Genomic DNA, 23,274 nt, shown 5'->3' on the forward strand with positions numbered 1-23,274 from the left:
CCGCTGGGAGCGCGCCCAGCGTCCCCGGCGCCGACCTGCGGCCATTTTGGAGAAGGGCATGCGGAGCCCTGCGGGGCGTCGCAGGCTGGTGGGGGCCGAGCGACGGGTAGTGCAGGCGAGGAGTCTGGGCTAGGGCGCCGCGGCGGGGAGGGTGGCCTTTGCCGGCATGCTCAGCGCCGTGAGCAAAAGCACTCGGTCCTGCCTCGGATCAGTGGCCCTAATGTGGAAGGAACACGGCCAGAAAGCACCCAAAGAGCAAGAGCCGCAGAGGAGAGCTGGCTCCTTCCTCTCCCGCCCCCAGACTGGTTTTTCCCTAATGCTGGAAACCCAACGTGAACGAATCCCTCGGAAACGTTTCTGTAATGATTTATGAGAACCAAAAGCAAAAGGTAACAAGTCACCATTTTCATGATTTATAACTATTTTCCCACAAGATTTTACTTTTTTAAAAAATATGCTTTCGGGTACTTTTCTTTTTTTAAACACAAACATATAGGTAATTTAATTTTTAAGTTTAGGGCTGAACGTATGAAACTGAACTCATTAAACAATATACTTCTTAAGTCTGTATTTGATTTTAGATTTTTGTAAAGTAATTAGTAGCTGGAGCAGGAGACTCTTGACTAGGTTGGGAGTAGAGATTACTTAAAGAATCTTAAAAAAAAAAAAAAGGTGGGAAAAAAAAATGTTTCAAAGATAAATTTACACTTGTGAAACCCAAGTTAAGAACTAATTCAGGGGCGCCTACGTGGCTCAGTGGGTTAAGCCTCTGCTTTCGGCTCAGGTCATGATCCCAGGGTCCTGCGATCAAGCCCAGCATTGGGCTCTCTGCTCCGCGGGGAGCCTGCTTCCTCCTCTCTCTTGCCTGCCTCCCTGCCTCCTTGTGATCTTTATCTGTCAAAGATTTAAAAAAAAAAAAAAAAAAGGAGAAATTAGTAGCTCCTTCTATTAGCTTTGTAATGATACTTAAATTGTGAAAGAATTTCATTAATTTTGTTATAAAAATATCACAACCAGCATTCATATTTGTGTGGATATCACCAAATACTCTTTTAGAATTTAAATTGTGAATTCTTTAAACTGTTATACTAGCACATACTGGGATTAGGAATCCAGAAACTGAATTAAAAAAAAAAATTTTTGACCCTATCACTCACAAAATCCTCTTAAATAGGAAAAAGAGAAAAAAACAAGGGAGGGCTGTTGAGAAGAGAAATGTGAGGGTTATTGAGTCTGGCTGGCATTAGGCCTTGCCCATACAGTCCTCAGCTCTTGGTCCTGTAGGGGCCAAGGGCCAGGCTGCTCCAAGGTGGGCCACTTTGGTTTGAGGATTATTTTGAGCTAAAGGCAATTAAGACCCTATAGACTTCCTCCCTGTGGATGAAACTTTTTGCCCCTCCCTTGACTATATAGAAGAATCTAAATTGGGGGGTTTTCCCAGAATAATTTATTACCAGAAATAAATTTTACCTGAGTGACCCATCTATATGGCAAGACAAGTATCTAATTACCGAACATTTGCTCTTCTTATTGCCCTGTGACTTACATTCTTTCCCTTCAAAGTCCCAGACCCGTACCTGATTCTCCTTAGTTCAGGATAATATACAGATACCTTATTTTGCCTGACTATCTTTGGAATTTCCATGTCAGTGTGGATTCCCTGTATGTAGGAAACTAAATTTGGTTTTCTCCTGTTAATCTATTTCATATCAATCTGATTCTTAGTACAGCTAGAAGGTCCTAGAAGGGAACAGGAAATTCTTGCTTCCTGATATTCCACATTGACTTTCTGTATGGTCTTTAAATACCATCCTACGCTGGTGACACCCACATTTGTATCTTGTACCCCTTCCTTGAACTCCAGGGTCTTGTATCTAATGGTCTACTCATCCACTCTGATATCCTGTAGGCACCTAAAATTACTGTGTTCAAAGCTGAGCTCCCAACTCTTTTCCCATCCCAAACTCCATGTGTAACCTTCTTCACCTCAGGAATGGCAATATTATACTTCTGTTTCCTTGGGTCAGAACCCTGGGATCATCCTTGAATCCTCCCTTCTTATATCTATCTGTATTACCACTCCTTTCAAAATCTATCCAGGATGCAACCATTTCTGACTACCTCCTCTATCCGCACTCTGGCCCAAGCTGCCATCCTCTCTCATTTGGATTATTTTACTAGTGTAAGTGGTCTCCTACCTCCAGTTTTGCCAACTTTTGTCTACTTAACTCACCTGTCACAAAGTTCTTTTTAAAGATGTAGGTCCAGTCCTGTCATTTGTTTGCTTAAAATAACTGTATGGTTTCCCATCTCACTGAAGATAAAACAGAAAGCTTGTGAAAGGGCCTCCGGCCCTCACTTTGATCTCAGCCACCAAGGTCTTCCTCCCTTACTCTGCTCGTGTCACTGCCTCCTTGCTGAGGCTGGGGTCTCAAGGAGAGGTGTGGGTGGCATGTGTGTGAGTCATACATTCCCCTCTTTGGGGCCTTTGCACTTGCATTCCTCCTGCTGCTAATTCTCTGCCCATTCTATGGCCCCATCTCCACATGGATTATTCGCTCCCCACTGCTGGTCTGTGCTTTCTCTGAACACTAAGAAAACCCTCAGGTCCTCTCATCATCACTCTGTTTACCTGCCTTGGCTTATTCTCCTGAGCATTTTTCACGAATATATTTATCATTGGTATATCTGTATCCCACACTGGAACATAGACTCTGAGAACAAGGACTTTGTTCACTACTTTATCTTCAGTGTCTAGATCAATGCACAGAATATAGTAGGAACTTCATAAATATTTGCTGAAGGAGTAAGGAATCACCACCACCCTTCTGAAGTGTGTACTGTTGCCCCCATTGTGCTGGTGAGGAAATGAATCTCAGGCCGAGGATCTGAAATTTAAAAGGTTTATGACAAAGAACGGTGGATACTGGTGACTGTTGGAATACAGTCTTGTAGCACAGACCACTATGGATCTTGTTTTTAATAAAACTTAGCTAAATTATCCCTGACTGTAGAGCTGAAAAGGAAATGTCAATTAGCTTAAAGATTCAAAGGCTTTGTAGTCCATTTCCATGCTCATTCTTCAGATTACATATCTGTTGTATCTTTTTTTGCAAAAGAGGACCATAGTTTCTAGGGTTAGTTAGAATGAATCCAGTAATATTGCCTTTTTTAAAAAGTTTTGCTTTTTTAAAGGTAGCCAAATAAAACAAGTTGTCTCTACAGCATTAATTTTCATCTCTGATTCTATATGATTATGAAAATTTCCATAATCATGTAGGTAAGATTATAGCTGTGTGAATTGATGTTAATCTGGGTATTTTCCCCCTTTGTAGGCTTCCTGATTAAAACTATTTTCCAAATGTTTTTAAATGACTCCTTTAAAATCAAAGGTGATTTTGTGGGGTTCAAAGCTTAAATACAAAGTCTGTCACTTTAGAAGCTGAGTCAACTTGGTAGGTTATCTATTCAGTTGTTGGGGCGCCTGGCTGATTCAGTCCTGACAACCTGCAACTCTTGATCTCAGGGTACTGAATTCAAGCCCCAAGTTGGCTATGGAGCCAACTTAAAAAAAAAAAATTGCTTTCTAATCAGTACCAAGGGTCTTTTAAAAGCTACCTTAGGGGGCGCCTGGGTGGCTCAGTTGGTTAAAGCCTCTGCTCTCAGCTCAGGTCATGATCCCAGGGTCCAGTGATCTAGCCCCGCATTGGGCTCTGGGCTCAGCAGGGAGCCTGCTTCCTCCTCTCTCGGCCTGCCCTTCTGCCTACTTGTGATCTCTGTCTGTCAAATAAATAAATAAAATCTTAAATAAATAAATAAATAAAAGCTACTTTAGGGTTAATCATGAGAATTAAATGATACATATGTCACACTCCCTACCACAAAGGAGATACCCAATAAAAGTTGGTTTCCCTTTTGAGCAAACAAAAGCCCACACTGCACAACTAAAACGAAATACTGCGTCATTGTATTAATGCACACCAAGTTTCTGAGCATCCTTCTCAATCTCAAAGTAGAACCCCGTTGAACCTAAATGAAAATGACTCGACCTAATTTTAAAAAAAGACGTTGCGAGATACGTATATATCGCGAACTGTGCTTCAAAAGAGAGCCTTTGCTCAGCTTACAGGCCGGAACCCATTCCCGCTGACTCCCGCAGCTGCAAGGGTTTCCCTAGGGAAGGATACACCAGCGAAATCCTCCTCAGCTTTCACCTTTCTCATAGTGCGGCTGCGCAGCGGAGGCAATTGTCCTTTGGCCGCCGCCGTAGGCCACGAGGTCCTGGAGCGCGTTTCTATTGGCTGGGCGTGTTTGGCGCCAAAGAGCGAACCGGAGGCGGAGGCGAGTACCTGCCGCTGTGGGACTGGAAGCCACCCGATCCCCAGAGCGGTGTGCGTGAACCCGGCGACCGTTTGGCGTGAGAGCCGGCGGTTGACGAAGCCTCGGGACCGGGCTGCGGACGATATGTTCTGCGAAAAGGCCATGGAGCTGGTCCGTGAGCTGCATCGCGCGCCAGAAGGGCAGCTGCCCGCCTTCAATGTGAGGGAGGACGGGGTCAACCGGGCTGGTCTGGCTGAAGGCGCGGGGCCTGGGAGAGCGGCGGGCGGGCGGGCGGAGGGAGGGTGGGCGACCCTGTGGGTCTAACCTGCGTCTCCTCCGAGCGCGGGCTTTCTCACCGTGTCAGCTCCAAAGTAGGGAACAAAATTTTGGAACACAGAAAAACGAAACATAGCAGGAAAAAGAGCGTTCATGTTTATATTACGCAGCGATTTGGTGAATTTCTTGAATATATTGCCTTCAGTGTTTCCTACATACAGCGTTACTGCTGGTTCCTTTGCTTGACCAAGCGTATCTTGGCTGCCCGGTAACCATCTAGCGTTTGTTGAACGCTAAGGCAGAAGATAGGCCTGTAGAGCCAGGCCGGGATTCAGGCTCCGTGGTGTGAGGTTGGAGCAGTACTCCGGCTTTCTGTGGCTGTCCGCTTCTGCAAAAACGAGAAAGAGCATAATAATAGGCCTCAGTTCTTCCTGTAGTGAGGGCCCTCGGAGTGGGATGTATATGTGTAGGTCCTCTGGACAGTGCCTGATACTCAATCTGATAATCAACAGATTGGAGATGAGAAAGAACAGTGGCAGGGAGATGTTATGGGCGGTTATGATCACTCCTTTAAAAAAAAAATCCTTAAAAAAAGAAATTATAGATCAAGTTCAGGGATTTGTGCAAACTTACAACATATTGGCGCAGAACCTCACCTTGAACACAGGTTTCCTAGATTCCTGTCTTAAACCTCTTCAAACATAAGAAAATATATAATTGTTGTTCTTCAAGGACAGTTACTTCATTTAAAAAGTTAGGAGACAATGGTGGGAAGTTCAGCAGAGATGCTGGAATGCCAAGGGATGCAGGCTCTAAAATAGGACTCCACACTGCATTTAGATAACTAGGCATATGAGGAGACAACCTCAAAGAGACACTTGTCCAACAGGAACTGGCCACAACAGCCTTGCGACTGACTCTGCAGACCTTGAGTCCATCCAACAACCTGTTTCACTCAAATTTTAAGTTACCACTTTTGGGGGGAGTCCAGGGAAGGAACTTAAAACTTATAAAATCACTCCTTTTTCTAGGTCGTAGTTTGGCAGGGCACCTTTTGCAGCTTTGCTGCATGTGCACCTTCTGCTGACAAACCCACCTGCTAGCCAAGTTACTCAGCAGCCTGGAAGACTCAGCTTGAGGAGACTGGCCACTCCTTGACATAGCCAAGCAGGGACAGGCCAATCCATCTGATTGGTCTGATTGTTCCTGTAGGCCCGTGGCCCACAGGAACTTCCAAGAATCATTCCTCCCAGGAAGATGATAGTAGGTCTAGAGCAGGACTCTGCCTTATTCATTCCAGGATCTCAAGGTTAGATGCTGAATTCAGCAAATTGAAATAATTGTCCACTTTCTATATGCAGAACTGGTAATAGTTTAAGTGAGTTTTTAGGAAAATTATCTTGGGCTCCCAGCCTGAGGTGGGAATTTTTACTATAGATAAATCTAAATCTGAAAGCATGTATGTATTTTTATTTATTTAAGGTTTTATTCATTTGAGAGAGAACACAAGCAGAGGGTAGGGGCAGAGGCAAAGGAAGAGAGAGAAGCAGATTCCCCATTGAACAGGGAGTCCCACCTAGGGCTCGATCCCAGGATCCTGGAGTCATGACCTGAGCCAAAGGCAGACATTTAACCAACTGAGCCACCTAGGGGTCCCAGCATGTGTGTATTTTTTTTTTTTTTTAAGATTTTATTTATTTGAGAGATAAAATACAAGCAGGGAGCAGGGCAGAGGGTAAGGGAGAAGCAGACTCCCTGCTGAGTGGGGAGCCCAATGTGGGACTCGGTCCCAGGACTCCAGGGTCATGACCTGAGCTGAAGGCAGATGCTTAACTGACTGAACCACCCAGGTGCCCCACATGTGTGTACTTTTATAAAATTTCACATGTCTTTTTTTTTTTTTAAAGATTTTATTTATTTGACAGAGATCACAAGTAGGCAGAGAGGCAGGCAGATGGAGAGTGGGCGGGGGGGGGGGGGGGGAGCAGGCTCCCCGCCTAGCAGAGAGCCCAATGCTGGGCTCGATCCCAGGACCCTGAGACCATATATCCCAAGCGGAAGGCAGAGGCTTAACCCACTGAGCCACCCAGGGGCCCCTCATATGTATCTTTTGTATGCCTGTAGATCTATTACTCATCCAGGAGTTTCAGCTATTTCTTAAAATATTATTTGCTGATAAAAGGAATATTGAACTGAATTCTAAAAGATCAGACTTTTCCATGACCTCTTTTTAACTACTTGAGCAAAGGGAAGATAGAAATCATGCTTAACATTTTTTTTATTAGGAATTATATATTTTCTTATGTTTGAAGAGGATTAAGTTCTTGATTTTGTAGTTATACCAATAGTCCCAAAATGTTTTTGCTACTGCATACATTTTGGTCTTAAAAGTAGCTGGGTCACTTATCTTTGGATTGCTGAAAGACCTACTATGTAATATTTATGAATTTTAGAATTTTAATAATTTTATTCTTCCAAAGGAAAATTTTTTAGAAGTTTGCCCCAAGGTGGATAGTAGAGAAACTCCTTTGATCCTTCTCTTGTTGCAAACCAAAAGTGTTCATGTTTTCTGGTAATCTTTTTTTTTTAAGATGTTATTATTTAGGGGTGCCTGGGTGGCTCAGTGGGTTAAGCCTCTGCCTTCAGCTCAGGTCATGATCCAGGGTCCTGGGATCAAGCCTCACATCCAGCTCTGCTCAGCGGGGAGCCTGCTTCTCCCTCTCTCTGCCTACTTGTGATCTCTCTCTCTCTCTGTCAAATAAATAAATAAACAAAATCTTTTAGAGGCACCTGGGTGGCTCAGTGGGTTAAGCCTTTGCCTTCAGCTCAGGTCATGATCTCAGGGTCCTGGGATTGAGCCCTGCGTCAAGCTCTGCTCAGCGGAGAGCCTGCTTCCCCCTCTCTACCGGCCTCTCTTGTCTACTTGTGATTTCTCTCTCTGTCAAATACATAAATAAAATCTTAAAAAATGTTTAAAAAAAGATTTTATTATTTATTTGAGAAAGAGAGTACATAAGCAGGGAGAGGGGCAGAAGGAGAGAGAGAAGCAGATTCCCCACTGAGCAAGGAGCCCAATGTGGGACTCAATTCCAGGACCCTGGGATCATGACCTGAGCAGAAGGCATTATTACTACCCTTGTAATAATTTTTTAAGATCTGTTTTCATTATTTATTTACTTACTTATTTTTGTCATGCCTTAGCACTTTTTACAAATGTATACATCTTTATAACCAGTGCCACAGTCAAGATTCCTGTCACCCCAAAGGTTCCCTTTTCCCCTTTTGTAGCTACCTACTATCTGCAGCTGTGGGCAACCACTGATAGACTTTCCATGGCTACAGATAATTGTCTTTTTTGGTGGGAAGAGGTTTCTGGATTCAATGTGCTAGGAGCTGCATACTTTTTCTCTAAAGGGCCAGCAGGGATCATACAGTATGTACTCCTTGGTATCTGACTACTATTGCTTACTACAGTGTATTTAAGAGTTTCTTTAATCAGTTATGTTGATTGCATAAGTTGTCGGTAATTCATTCCTTTTTATTGCTTTTTTTCTCTATTTTTATTTATTTATTTATTTGACAGAGAGAGAGAGATCACAGGTAGGCAGAGAGGCAGGGAGAGAGAGAGAGAGGAGGAAGCAGGCTCCTCGCTGAGCAGAGAGCCGGATGCGAGGCTCGATCCCAGGACTCTGAGATCATGACCTGAGCCAAAGGCAGAGGCTTTAACCCACTGAGCCACCCAGGCAACCCTTTTTTCTCTATTTTTTATTGTGGTAGAATATATATACAACATAAAATCTGCCATTTTCACCAATTTTAAGTGTACGTCAGTGCCATCAATTACATTCACATCATTGTACAACCATCACCCCTCTGTCCAAAACATTTTCATCAACTGTGACAGAAACTTTGTAACCATTAAGCAATAGCTCCCCATTTCCCTCTTCCCTCAGTCCCTAGTAACCTCTAATCAAATCCCTAGGAATTTGCCTATGTAGATATTTCAGGTAAGTGGAATCACAATATTTAACATTTTATGTCTGGCTTATTTCACTTAGGATAATGTTCCCAAAGTTCAGTGCATGTTGATGCATGCAGTACTATATTCCTTTTTATGTCCAAATAATATTCCATTGAGTAGATATACCATATTTGATTTATTCATCAGTTGATAGATATTTGGGTGTTTTTACTTTGGGGCTGCCATAAATAATGGTGCTCTGAAAATTTATGTACAAAGTTTTTGAATGAACATGTTTTCAAGTTTCTTGAGTATTATACCTAAGAGTGGAATTGCTAGATGATATGATAATTCTATGTTAAATTTTTTGAGGAACCATCAGAATGTTTTTCATAGGACTGCATCATTTTATATTCCTGTCTACAATGTATGAGTGTTCCAATTTCTCCTTATCCTCACCAACACTTGTTATATCCATTCTCATAGGTATTGCTTTTTGATAAGATATCAAAATCAAAGATAAACAGAGTAGATCAAACATTGCTATGGACTTGGTAGAGGAATTAATAGATGTGTATCTATCATTTTATATATTCTAGGAGGATGGACTCAGGCAAGTTCTGGAGGAGATGAAAGCTTTATATGAACAAAACCAGTCTGATGTGTAAGTTTTGACAGATAGAAGTCTTTTTTAAGAGTTTTTATTTATTTGAGAGCACAAGCAGGGGAAAGGAGGAGAGGGAGAGGGAGAAGCAGGCTTCTTCTTATTGAGCTGCAGCAGCCCAATATGGGGCTCAGTCCCAGGACCTCAAGATTATAACCTGAGCCAAAGGCAGACACCCAACCAACTGAGCCACCCACACACCCCTGATGAGACTGATATTTTAAAACAACTTAAAAAATATGATACTGAAATAAGATAATGTCCCATCAGTTTTTAGATAAGATTTTTTTTTTTTTTTAATTATCTGTGAGCCTGATCATACTGTAGCTATACAGGACTGAGGGGATTTGTGTTGATCACCCTAAATTTATGGGGATTCAAATAGTGTGTGGTACATAGCAGATGCTCAGTAAATATTTATTTGAATCATATGACAGGGTATTAGAGTGAATTTAAAAGAAATGAGACAGCAGCAAATAAAAATTCTAACAAAGTGAAATCTAGAGTTTCCACAGCTCATTTTCACTAATAGCTGCCTTGGTGCCTTAAATGGGTAACAGGCAATTTGTAAACTTAATAGGAGCTGCAGTGATTTCCAGCAGCTTTAGCAAAGTTTGCCTAGAACCAGTGCTATAGAAGGCTACAGCCTGGTGTGTAAAAGAGCTCTGGGTTTAGAAAACATTTAGAGCTGAGCATGGTGGTAGCACAGTGGAGCATTTGGGCTGTGTGACAAACTTCGTAAGTTCTTGTGATTTGGTGAAGAGTAAGATACAAGGAGTATCAGCTCTGGGATCAGAGGTGATTTATCCAGATCTCAGCCAACAGATGTCAATCAACAGATGTCCGTCTGTGACCTGACATTTCATTTTTGGCCTTATTGGGTACAGTGTTTTGATCAGTTACTTGGGCATAGAAATCAGTAACATGCTGGTAAGATCTGTGGAGCACATGAACAGTGGGAGCATTTTCCAACTGAGTTGTTTAAGGAGAGATACAGAAAAATCTTCACAGGTGGAATGAAGGAAAGAACCATAGCAGGTTTACAGTAAGTATAAGGCAAATATAAAGTCCCAAACTCAAGTTCCCAAGCACTTTGTTCATTCATTAATTCATGCAACAAATATGTACTAAATGATTATATGCTGATAAGTGGCTCTGGTATTTCAGCTGTAAACGACACAATAAAGATGTCTGTCCCCATAGCCCTCACAGTCTAATAATGCAGAAGATAGATAATAAATAAATACAGATATGCCGAATTGGGATACATGCCATGAAGGAAAACAACAGTTCTGGGAGAGAAAATAATCAATTAAAGGCAGACTTAGATTGAGGTATCAGGGAAGTTCTCTCCAAGGAAGAAACCTTTCAGCTGAGATCTAAAGGAGAAGCCAGTTTCAGTGAGGCAGTGATGGGGCAGAGAGTGTCCTAGATCAAGGGGGCAGTATATGCAAAGGCCCTGAGTTGTGAAGGAGGGTGGGGTGCTCAGGACAGTGATAGTTAAAGAAGACCAGTGTGGCTGAAGCTTAGCAAGCAGGCAAAGGGTAACACAAGATGAGAATTTTAAGCAATTTTAAGATGGTGGCATGGTTATGTTTTAAAAGATCACCATAGCTACTCTGTGGACCATAGACAAGGGGACCAAGAGAAGGGAGGCATGCTGGCCATCCAGGTGACAGCAGAGGTGACCTGGACAAAGTAGAAAGTGAACAGGTTAAAGACATATTTATTTAGGAGGTGGCCTGACAGGCCTTAGTCCAGTAAGGGAATGATTTTCCTGTATTTGCTGTATTTGTACCATTTGCAAATTTGTGATCCAAAATTATGTGCCCCACCCTCCTAGTTTCTTTCTTGGTGGGGTGTAGGGGACAGTCACTATTATTTCTGTTAAAATTTTTTTGGAAGTCTATTCCTTTTTAATTACACGTGTAAAAGTAAATTTTTTTAGGAAGTTATTATGTACTTAATGAAATACTCTGGTATTACCTTGGGTATATTTTATTTGTACTGTTTCTTTATAATCCAGAGCACACTGTAAACAACCTGGAGGATGAATCTGACTTTCAGAGAGTGACAGAAATGTACAGAGCAGATGTAGAAGACGTGATAGGACAGGGACATAGATATTTCCCTCTATTTTCAGGGACTGGAACAGGCACTACAGGAAGAAATCCCTTTTTTATCTGTCCAGTTCCTTTTATTTTTATTTATTTATTTATTCATTTATTTATTTTAAGATTTTATTTATTTATTTGACAGACAGAGATCACAAGTAGGCAGAGAGGCAGGCAGAGGGGAAGACAGGGGAAGCAGGCTCCCAGTTGAGCAGGGAGCCTAATGCGGGGCTCGATCCCAGGACCCTAAGATCATGACCAGAGCCAAAGGCAGAGGCTTTAACCCACTGAGCCACCCAGGCATTCCTATCCAGTTCCTTTTAAAACTCCAAAGTAGATTCTTACTCAATCTGTACATTGTCTTTGATTTGTTTTTTTCCATCATTTTTATTATGGTAAAATATAAATAACATAAAATTTGCCATCTCAACCATTTTAAGTGTACAGTGCAGTGGTAGTAAATATGTGCATAATGTTACACAGCTATCACCACCATCCATCATCATAATCTTTTATCCTATAATACTGAAACTCTGTGCCCATTAATTAAACATCTGGTTTGTGGTTTTTCGTTTGTTTTTAAAGATTTTTATTTATTTGACAGAGAGAGAGAGCTCACAAGTAGGCAGAGAGGCAGGCAGAGAGAATGGGGAAAGAAGTCTCCCCACTGAGCAGAGAGCCCGATGCAGGGCTCGATTCCAGGACCCTAGGATCATGACCTGAGCCGAAGGCAGAGGCTTTAACCCACTGAGCCACCCAGGCGCCCCATACATCTGGTTTTTAAATATGATATTTATCTAATATCTAAGGAGATGTACATTTTGTAGGGTAAAACCAAAATTTTTCCCTCTCTGTGTGAACAACACTGCAATATAGGACACATACATGTTGAAGATCAATAAATATTTGTGGGATAAATGAAGGACCATTTTTACTACCATTTTAACTTACTTTATTGCAAAGATTTAGAAAAACCATTAAAAGAATAGTCCTATTTAAAATAAAAATATGATGTAAGATCATAATCTTGTTAACCATGATGTTAGGTTTATCTCTTACTCCAGCATGGTAAAAGAATTCTAAAAAGTGAGTAAACACAATGTGTGTCTTTTGAAAATAATGAAGATTAATCAGTGTGCAAAAATGCAAAATACCAAATGAATACTTAAATACTTAAGTGAAATACTTAAATACTTAAACACTTAAGTGAATACTTAAATACTTAAATGAAATGCTGATAGCATGATTTTAGGTAAATTAGTTTACTTTTGGTTTTTGGCTTTTTTGTCTTTTAGCATACCAATTAAAGCTCTTATGTGGAGGCAGGTACTATTTGTTTAGATTAATCACTAATTATAAATAGATAAAAACAAACGTGGAGGTCAGTTGTTAGTTGGCTTTGAAAATTTTCCTTATGCTGAAATATGTATATTTGTTCTTTTCTTTTTTAAATGTTCTTACCAGGAATGAAGTAAAGTCGGGTGGACAAAGTGACTTGATATCAACCATCAAGTTTCGACACTGTTCTTTGTTAAGAAATCGACGCTGTGCTGTAGCATACCTGTAAGTTTCTCAGTTTTTGCTTGTGGTGCAGGGAATAAATGGAGGGCTTCCCATGTGGTTTCCTAATTAACCATTTCAAATGGATAACAGACATTCTTAGATTTGTTTTTCCTGTATAAGCATTCTAAATACTTTTCTTTCTTCCATTAAATTTTTTCATTGTGAAAAATTGTAGTATTCATAAAACTAGGGAGAATAATAATGTGAACCCCCATGGAGACATCATATAGGTTTAACAGTTTTTTAACATTTTTCCATATTTGCTTCATCTTGTTTTATTTGCCTGTATTAAAACTATTCTAGAAACTGATGGGCTTTTACCACTGAATACTCTAAGAAATAAGGACCTTTGGGGCCTTTTCTCCCATGACCATGGCACCATTCTCAAACCTAGAGAAACAAAGAACTCTTCACTGCACCCATCCAGCCCATATTTATGTCTCCCTGTCATTCCCAAGGTATCTTCTTACAGTCATGTGATCTCATACCTTCTTTCTGTCCTAGGTATGACCGATTGCTTCGGATCAGAGCACTCAGGTGGGAGTATGGCAGCGTCCTGCCCAGTGCTTTACGATTTCACATGTCTGCTGAAGAAGTAAGCTAGTACTGTTGTTCACGTTTCTGAATCTGGAAAATTGTGGTTGTGGCATTGTTCTGTAATAGTATTTGTACAGTAGAGTATAGCATAGTATTGTTCTATAATGGTATTTCTCTTTAAAATCTGTTTTTCAGCAGTTTTTGGTCTGTATTTACTTAGTATATAGTATGATGAGAATGATAGGAGTAATTCTAAATGCTATGTGGAAACCTCTCAGATTAACAAGATTAAGGATTCCATTATGTTACTTATTAGTGATCCATTTATAGGATTAAAGAACTGGCATCATTTTTAGGGATTTTCCATAAAGAGAGAGTGTGTGTGTGTACTTTCTTATTCAACATGAATACCTGTAACAAAACTCTTCATTTGTCCCGTCACTAAGGCCCAGAGCTAGCCCAATATTTAAGGACACAGGATTAGAGTCAAGTAAACTTGGGTTCAGAATGTTGTTTCTGCCACTGTCTAATCTTTGGTAAGTGACTTGAGTTCTCTCTATGTCTAAATGCCCTCATTTACACAATGAGGGTGGTAGTACTTACCTATTCTAGGCTTGAAGTGACTTCTGACACTATTAGAGTTAGACCAAACTTCCCCAGCCACAGGTTTGGGGGTTTGCAGGGCTTCTTTCTGACTAACTGGCTACAAATTTGAGGGGTCCTGCTATCTCCTTAGGTTTAGAGCTTTGAATATCTTGATTCCAGTCAAACTTCCAGAGAGGAGAGTGGAGATAGAGTTGGAACTCAGTCACATGGATGGTGTTTTAAACAATGGTGCCTGGGGGCACCTGGGTGGCTCAGTGGGTTAAAGCCTCTGCCTTCGGCTCGGGTCATGATCCCAGGGTGGGGGGATCGAGCCCCGCATCGCCCTCTCTGCTCAGCAGGGAGCCTGCTTCCCCCTCTCTCTCTCTGTCTGCCTCTCTGCCTACTTGTGATCTCTCTCTGTCAAATAGATAATAATAATAATAAAAAATTTCTTAAAAAGAAAAAAGAAAGTTTAAACAATGGTGCCTGTGTGATAAAACCCCAGTAAAAATTCTGGACACAAAGCTTGTGTGAGCCTCCCCAATTGACAGTACTTTGTGTGTATTGTTACATATTATGCCAGAAGGGCAGTGTGTCATGATTCCATAGGGAAAGGACACTAGAAGCTTCATGTTTGTTTACTGTCAGGGAGCAAGAATGTCCTGTCCCCTTAAGGTCCTTTTAACCAGAATAAGAATCGAATTGACATGAGCTAGATTTTTTGTTTTAAGATTGTGTTTATTATTCATCAGAGAGAGGGTATGCACAAGCCAGAGGAGAGGCAGTGGGAGAGGGAGATAATCTCAAGCAGACTTTGTGCTGAGCACAGAGCCCAGTGTGGGGCTCGATCCCACAACCCTGAGATCATGACCTGAGCCAAAGTCAAGAGTGGGGCACTTAACTGACTGACCCACCTTGGGTGTCCCAACATGAGACAGATAAACAGGAAAAAATCAAATTTCATACATACAGGGAATCCATATAGACATGGAAATTCCAAAAGCAGGCAAAATGAGGTATATGTGTCTTTTCTGTTGTTGTTAAGTAAGCTCTGTGCCCAACATGGGTCTTGAACTCAGGACTCTCAGATCAAGAGAATCAAGAGTCATATGTTCTACCAGTGGAACCAGCCAGGAGCCTCAAGGGTTAGGGGTTTAGGACTTGAAAGGGAAAGAATGTAATCCTCCAGAAGAATGGAAAACAGCAAATGTTTAGTAAACAGATGTTTGAGGGGATGGGTGGGGTAGGGGGTGAGGGGTGGGCACCCACAGAAACAATGAGACAAAGAGAGGCTTTGTTATCAAACAGGCTTTGCTAGGTCCCTCCCTGTCTACCATACCTTGTTCAGAGAATAATGTGGTTGTCTATGGTGGGAACTCTCTTCCTGGAGCAGATACTTAATCTAAATTTTTTAAGGCAGTTGAAAGAGAGACAAAGAGCTTTTCCATTTTCTTTTTAAAGGTTTTTGTTTATTTATTATTTGACAGAGAGAGAGACAACAAGAGAGGGAACACAAGCAGGGGGAGTAGGGGAGAGAAGACTTCCCGCTGAGCAGGGAGCCTGATGCAGGCCTCTATCCCAGGACCTAAACCAAAGGCAGATGCTTAATGACTAAGCAACCCAGGCCCCCTAAAGAGCTTTTCCTGAATCTGCTGGGTTTAAATTGCTTTTTAACTCAAAACACTTCTTGCTAAATTGGCCCATATTGGGATGACCTACCCTTTGCCCCTGTAGTACCTTGCCAGACCTCCCCATGTGCCTCTTCCTTCTGCTGCTAGTGTTTCTTATCCCTTTCATTATGGTAAAATTGTGATTGTAATTGTAGCGCTTTCCACAGTTCTGTGAGTCATGTAGGTGCATTATTAAACCTGAGGGCTCAGGCAGGCGTGCACACACACACATACTTTCTTATAAGGATTATGAAGACGTTTTTCTATGGAATCTTTTAGGAGCTGTATTGCTTTACCTTTCACGAGGAGATCTACAGTACTGGCATTGATTTCTGTGTATAATGTTGAATTTTGAATACGGATAGTGAGATAATCCAATATCACTTAATTGAAAAGGTCTTTTTACCATTGCTCTACATGTGGTGCCACTTTTGTCATAAATTGTGTGTCAGTATATCTGAGGATTTGGGATAGGGGACTTTCTCTTCTATTCTCTTAATCTATATGTCCTTATACCAGTTCTACACTGTTGTAATTATTATAACTTTATTGTATGTCTTGAGTAAGTATTACCATCTTGTTCTTTTTCTGGTGTGTCAACTAGTTTTGGCCCTTTGCATTTCCGTGTAAATTTTAGACTCAATTTGTCAGGTTCTATTTCTTTTTTTCTTTTCTTTTTTTTTTTTTTTTAAAGATTTTATTTATTCATTTGACAGACAGAGATCACAAGTAGGCAGAGAGGCAGGCAGAGAGAGAGAGAGGAGGAAGCAGGCTCCCCACAGAGCAGAGAGCCCGATGCAAGGCTCGATCCCAGGACTCTGGGATCACGACCCAAGCCGAAGGCAGAGGCTTTAACCCACTGAGCCACCCAGGTGCTCCTATTTCTTTTTTTTTTTGGAGATTTTGGTTGAAATTGAATTGAATCTATAGGTGAGTTGATATAATACTGAATCATGTATGTGATAATCCCTGCATATATTTAGGTCTTAAATATCTCTCAACAATGAAAAAAATAACAGATTTACTTAGACGTAACTTATATAACATAAAGTTTACCCCTTTAAAATATACAACTTGGGGTTTTTTGTATATTCAGAGTATCTGTTATCACCATCTTATTCCAGAACATTTTCATCACCCCCAAAAGAAACTCTGTATCCATTATCAGTTACTCTACATTGTCTCCTGTTTTCCCAGCTCCTGGAGGTTACAAATCTACTTTTTATATAGGTTTTTGTATTATGGATTTTTCATTTAAGTGGAATCATGTAGTAAGTATGTGGCCTTTTGTGCCTTTCACTTAGCATGTTTTTGAGGTTCATCCATGTGCTAACATGTACCATACTGAGGTATGGCTGAATAATATTCTATTGTATGGATATACGTATCTTATTCACTCATCAGTTGATGGACACTTGGGTGTTTTTCTCAGCAGGGTTTTAATAGTTTCCAGAAAAACTATCAATGCAGGGTTTAGAGAGATCATAATTCTGAAATGGAGTTTTTATCTGGTCAAATGTCTCTTAGGTCTGTGATTAAGTATGCTAGAATGTAACTTCTGTGAGCATAGAGATTTTCACTTTGTTAAATGATCTATCCTAAATCCCCAGACCAGTTCATAGCAGGCAATTCGTAATACTTGCAGTTTAAATGAATGAATCGTCAGTAGTGATCTATGTGGGAAAATGTGCTATTTATGAAAGGATAACTTTGTAAAATGACTATATTTACAGATGGAGTGGTTCAATCATTATAAAAAATCCCTTGCTATCTATATGAAGTCACTGGGAGGAGATGAAGGTTTGGACATCACACAGGATATGAAACCTCCGAAAAGCCTATATATCGAGGTAAGTATACCTTTTAAAATGGATTTTTCTTGGTGTGCCTGGCTGGTTCAGTCGGTAGAGCATGATGCTCTTCATCTTGAATTTGAGGCCTATGATGGGTGTAGAGATTAGTTAAAAGTAAAATCTTTTAAAAAAAAACACTAAGATAAAATAGATTTTTCTTCAATGCATAGATTATGCTGACGTTTGTCTAAGAAGAGGGAGTATATAAATATATATTAACTTAACATTAAAAAAGAAACATATATCCAAACCAAAAATGTTACCTCTAGGGGGATGGTGGGAATAGGATAGAATAGCTAAAATTTTCTGAATATACATATTTTAACAGTGTTAATTTTGGAACCATATATATACTTTATATATTATTAAAAAAACTAAAGTGAAGACCAACCCGTAGATTTTGAAAGCAGAATGAAACATATGAACCTATGTTTTAAGTTGGTAGATTAGTCGAACAGAAATTATTTTAAATTACTTTAAAGACAAATAGCTTCTAAAACCAGTAGGTGAAAAGTTAATGGAGATGATGATGAGGTTTACGGATGGGTACAGGTAACACCTAGACCCACTGATCAGTCGTAACATCTAGAAAGGAACAACCAGACATTCTATGTTTCATGAGGACTTGCAAGAGGAAGTGTGTAACACCATTTGCCAGAAAGTCAAACCTGATCTGATCAAGCCTCTAGATAAAACTTCAGTTTATAGGAAATTCGGGGACTGAGGAACATGTTAAGTGACCCCATAGGTACCCACAACAAAATCTAGTTTGTGGGAAACTACCAAAGTACCCACTTTCTTTATCAGTAGATTACCAAGAGGAAGGGAAAAAGGGAAAAAACTGTATAGATTAAAAGATGTGGAGACATGTCAGAAATGTGTCATGTGTAGCTCTCATTGGATTCTGATGTAACATGGCAGCCTTAAAGAAAACAGTGATGAAATAGATGGGGGAATGTGGATACTAGCCGGGAATTTCATGATAGTAAAAATGATTAATAAGATGTGATAACAGTATTGAGATTATGTTTCTTGAAAAAAAACTTACACCTAAAACTAATATAACAGCAACTGAAATTAAATAAAAACTTAAGAAAAGAAAAAGAAATCAGTTGAAACCAAAAGCTGATTCTTTGTGAGCAAGAATAAAATTGATAAACCTCTAAAAAATTAAATAAATAGAATCTCATTTTTTAGAAATAGGTACTTAAATATTTACGGATGAAATGGTATGTAGGATTTGGGTCAAAATAATCCAGAAGTAGGTGAGGAAGCAAGATTGGCCGCATGTTGATAATTGTCGAAGCCAGCTGATGGAGTTTCATTATATTAGTCTTTTTACTTCTGAGTATTTGAGGTTTTCCATAAGTCTTTTTTTTTTTTTTTTAAGATTTTATTTATTTATTTGACAGACGGAGATCACAAGTAGGCAGAGAAGCAGGCAGAGAGAGGAGGAAGCAGTCTCCCTGCTGAGCAGAGAGCCGGATGTGGGGCTCAATCCCAGGACCCTGGGATCATGACCTGAGCCAAAGGCAGAGGCTTTAACCCACTGAGCCACCCAGGTGCCTCTATAAGTCTATTTAAAGAAGCAAAAATGTAGCATTGGGGCAGGGGAGGAGATTCTTCTTAAATGGTGTTTTTTGAACTAAGTAAAATACCTTTGGAAGTCATGTTAAGATTTCAGAGGGATGGGACACCTGGGTGGCTTAGTGGGTTAAAGCCTCTGCCTGCGGCTCAGGTCATGATCCCAGGGTCCTGGGATCGAGCCCCACATTGGACTATCTGTTCAGCAGGGAGTCTGCTTCCACCTCTCTCTCTGCTTGCCTCTCTGCCTACTTGTGATCTCAGTCTGTCAAATAAATAAATAAAATATTAAAAAAAAAAAAAAAGATTTCAGAGGGATCATAGGGCATGAAATCTAGGACAAGTAGAAGCCTGGAACTTGCTGGTGGGGTTGGCTTCACTCATACTAATGCAAGACCTCAGGAGCACCAACTCCTATCCTGGGTTCTCATGGGAAAGGAAAACTGAAAGCTGCAGTCTCTTGGTAATCTTCTTGGCAGTTACAGAAGTGGTTATCAAAAGGCTGCCTCACCCCTCCTACCTCCTGACAAAGAACCTCTCTTGATTCTTCTGATGTGAGTCTGCATCTCTTCTTTCATGGTGTACTTCTACATATTTCTGGGAAATAATCTGAATATTGAAGAAGATTAGAAGAATCCCTTTAAAACAGAAATTGTAGAGACTTACCTATGTTCTTTTCTCAGATACTGATATTTCATGGAAGAATCTGTTAAGAGGCAAGTTGGAATCAATAAAACATTCTCTTTACTTTGTAGATAGGTATTTTGATTTTTCAGGATTTGCAGAGGGAACACAATATGTGATGTTGTCTTCCCTCACCAGCTCCCTAGGTTTCTTTGCTGTCGGCATGGACATACACATACATGTGGAGATCCTGCCATTCTCCCCATCCCAGCAGGACAGTTGGCTTGTCAGTAAGGAGTCCTAGGCCCAGGTACACAGAGAAGAAACAGAGAGACAGAAAGCCTAGCATTTGTACTGGGTGGGTATTTTTATAACCCCTATTTACTTTATGGTCACTATATATTAAACATAATTTAGATAAAACAAAAGGTTTTTGTTTTTTGTTTTTTTCAGGTGCGGTGTCTAAAAGACTATGGAGAATTTGAAGTTGATGATGGTACTTCAGTCCTGTTAAAAAAAAATAGTCAGGTATTTCTCGTGTTGAGATACTTTAAATCCTATGAGAGTGTTGAACTATGCAAATGTTAGAATCAGTAGCAAAGTAAATGTTGCCTTGTGATGAGCATGTGTATCATAAGCATTATGCTTAGTATAAGACACACTGTTTTGCCTGTTTTCTAAATATAAAGACTTGCATATATCAAGAAAAAGTTAATTTACTAGGTTATTGCTTGTATTTAACACTAAGCATGTTACTGGGAAATTACACAGTGGGCCTTTTTCTAGGTAAGTGGGCTTATTCTTATTAAGGGCTTATTAAATTGTTGGATTTAACAGCTCTCTTTGAATTTATTAAAAAGGTGCTAAGTGCTCGGGGCACCTAGGTGGCTCAGTGGGTTGCTTCCTCCTTGCTCTCTGCCTGCCTCTCTGCCTACTTGTGATCTCTGCCTGTCAAATAAATAAATAAAATCTTTGAGGGGAAAAAAAAGGTGCTAAGTGCTCATTTTCAGCTTGTAGGTCACCTTTCAAATTCTAGTTCTTTGGCAAAGAAATAGTGATATCGATCAAAAGTTTATTTTTATTTTATTATATTTTATTTTTTTAAGATTTTATTTATTTATTTGACAGAGAGAGAGAGAGAACAAGTAGGCAGAGAGGCAGGCAGAGGGAGGGGGAAGCAGGCTCTCCACCGAGCAGAGAGCTTGATACGGGACTTGATCCCAGGATGCTGAGATCATGACCTGAGCCGAAGGCGGAAGCTTAACCCACTGAGCCACCCAGGCACCCCTAAAGAGATTCTTCAAGGGATCCTAAAATCTTTGATTGTTAGAGCAAAAATTTCCCTCCCAAGTATCCTCTGGGAAGTAGATAGAATGAATAGAAAGCAGATAATGAAGAAGTGCTCTCATCAAAATCTGTATTTCTGGAAGACCCAGCAGGAAGTTGTGATTCACAAGAACAAAGCTATCCTCATAAAGCAAGATAGGAGAAAACTTCATCTCAAACACTGTCAGCCTGTGTTTGAATTTCTCTCTCAAGCTCTTTGATCTCTCCACCATAGTGCCCAGGTGGGGCTGGCTTAGGTAGAAACCAGCTGAGCCCGCCCCACCCCTTCCTGCTCCCAGTGCTAGATAGTTGTCACTCTCTGTAGACCGTGCAGAAGCCTTCCCCTTGAGATGTTTAACTTGTCTCAGTATTGCCCACCCTCGATTATAAAAATAGAGGACATTTTTATGTGTCTTTTACTTATTATCTATTTATCTACTTCTAAAATATCTGACCACATCTAAAACCAGTTTTCTATAGAATTTGGTGTAGATCATCCACATAATATAAAACAATAATAGGAACACATTTTTTTGCCATAGATTTCTTTATACTTGTCCATATAGCAAGCATGTTTATGTGCCCAGAAATCAGAACCCCCCCTACTTTGTAGTAGGAATTGGAATAACTTAAACGAACAACTAAATATATTTTCTCTTTTTTTACATTTCACATTCTTAAGGCATTTTAAAAATCCATTTAACAAATTAGACAGCAGGGTGTCTTCCTGACTGGTCAGGAGGTAAATCCCTGTCTCAGGGCCCATGATAGGCCTGTGAGCTGGTGAGGAAGGCCCATAGGCCCATGGAACCATGGCACACTTCCCTAAACTATTGTGATAATCCCTCATGCTGCAGTTATTTTCAAAGATTATTTGCTGTGAACTTCCTAATGTAAGGTTTTTGGTTTTTACCCAAGAACATCTATCTTTTCTTTGAGACTTCTTTGGTCATCTGTGAGATTGGAAAGTTTTCTGCCTTGCTGCCTGTACTTTCCCACCCCAGACTTCAGTAAACGCTCCCATTTTAAGCCCCTATGTTTTGGGGGAATCAGACAGGGAGAATCTTTTTGGCCTCAGAATGAGAGTGGTTTTCTCTTGGAAGGACATGGAGTATGAGCCTTAGCTGGGTACCAGTGTCTTTACATGCAGTGTGTGAACAGCACCCACCCTGCAAATTACAGATACTTCTAATCCTTGAAAAATACAGGAGGATAGAGGCTACTCTAGTTATGATGAGAATAAATGTTGAGGCTCAATACTAGAGAAGCTTAATTGAGAAGAAGCTCCTTTCAGTGGTCTTCCCAACAAGCTGTTGTCCCCTTGTGGTCCACTGGTGCAGAATCCCACCCTGGGGTTTTCTGTGCATAAATCCCAAAGTGCAGATAACAAAATTCCTGATAGAATGCATAAGTCTTCAGTTAAGTTTAAATGAAGCAAACTATAAATTTATTTATAAAAATCAGAATTCAGTAGAGTTTTAAGTGGCTTCAATTTCAATTGACTAAAATAACAAATGTACTTACGTTTAGCTACTCAGCTGCTTGAAAAATAAGTGATCAGTTGTTGCTTTTTAGTGATGCAAAATGTAATTTTCAATTCTTTTCCAATTTTTTCTCTTTCTCCCTCTCCCCGCCCTTCCCCTCAGCACTTTTTACCCCGGTGGAAGTGTGAGCAGCTGGTTAGACAGGGCATTCTGGAGCATGTGCTGTCCTGACCTTGTGCTGAGGCGCCACTAGGCTTCCCTGTGGTGTGAGGGGCAGCCACACAACGGAATGTGCTACACGTCCATCTCCACCCTCATCTCTTTGATTTTAAAGGTTCTTTACAGAAGTTCTTTAAGATAACCAGGGGTATCTGGCAAAGGAGTGGTTTGCTTTTCTTTTGTACAGGATTCATCCTCCTCTTTGTAATAAACTATTGTAAGCTATGTCTGTAATTACAAGATTCCTACAGTTACTACAATGTGGTTTTTTGACAAAATTTTTTTAATGGAAGTAAGCATTTGTTAATATTTGATTTTCTTTGTCCTCCCTGGTAATGACTTTATTTTTCCAGTGTACATTTCCAGCCCATGGTATAGCATACTGTCTTATAGTACAAATTCAAGGAAGGTAATACCTTTCCTAAGTGATAAAACTTCGGCAAATTAATATAGTACTCTTTAATATAATAAAATTCTTTTTTGTTGTTGTCGGG

The 23,274-nt window shown here is 40.3% G+C and overlaps 1 protein-coding gene across 3 annotated transcripts; it reads left to right on the forward strand.

Moving 5' to 3' along the window:
• Positions 1–31: 31 nt before the first annotated feature.
• Positions 32–23,274, forward strand: GINS1 (GINS complex subunit 1). 3 transcript variants are annotated; one of them, XM_082744297.1, is made up of 7 exons: positions 32–389; positions 9,157–9,221; positions 12,800–12,898; positions 13,403–13,493; positions 17,424–17,540; positions 20,205–20,279; positions 22,724–23,274. In XM_082744297.1, exons 1-7 carry the CDS (start codon positions 363–365, stop codon positions 22,790–22,792), a joined length of 543 nt encoding a protein of 180 aa, XP_082600423.1. In that variant the 5' UTR covers positions 32–362; the 3' UTR covers positions 22,793–23,274. The 3 variants fall into 3 exon arrangements, with proteins under 3 accessions (XP_082600423.1, XP_082600422.1, XP_082600424.1); XM_082744296.1 differs by lacking the exon at positions 32–389 and adding an exon at positions 4,309–4,539; XM_082744298.1 differs by lacking the exons at positions 32–389; positions 20,205–20,279; positions 22,724–23,274 and adding exons at positions 4,309–4,539; positions 19,950–20,080.

This window comes from Mustela nivalis, assembly GCF_964662115.1.
Source record: "Mustela nivalis genome assembly, chromosome: 8".
In the NCBI taxonomy this organism is placed as follows: domain Eukaryota; kingdom Metazoa; phylum Chordata; class Mammalia; order Carnivora; family Mustelidae; genus Mustela; species Mustela nivalis.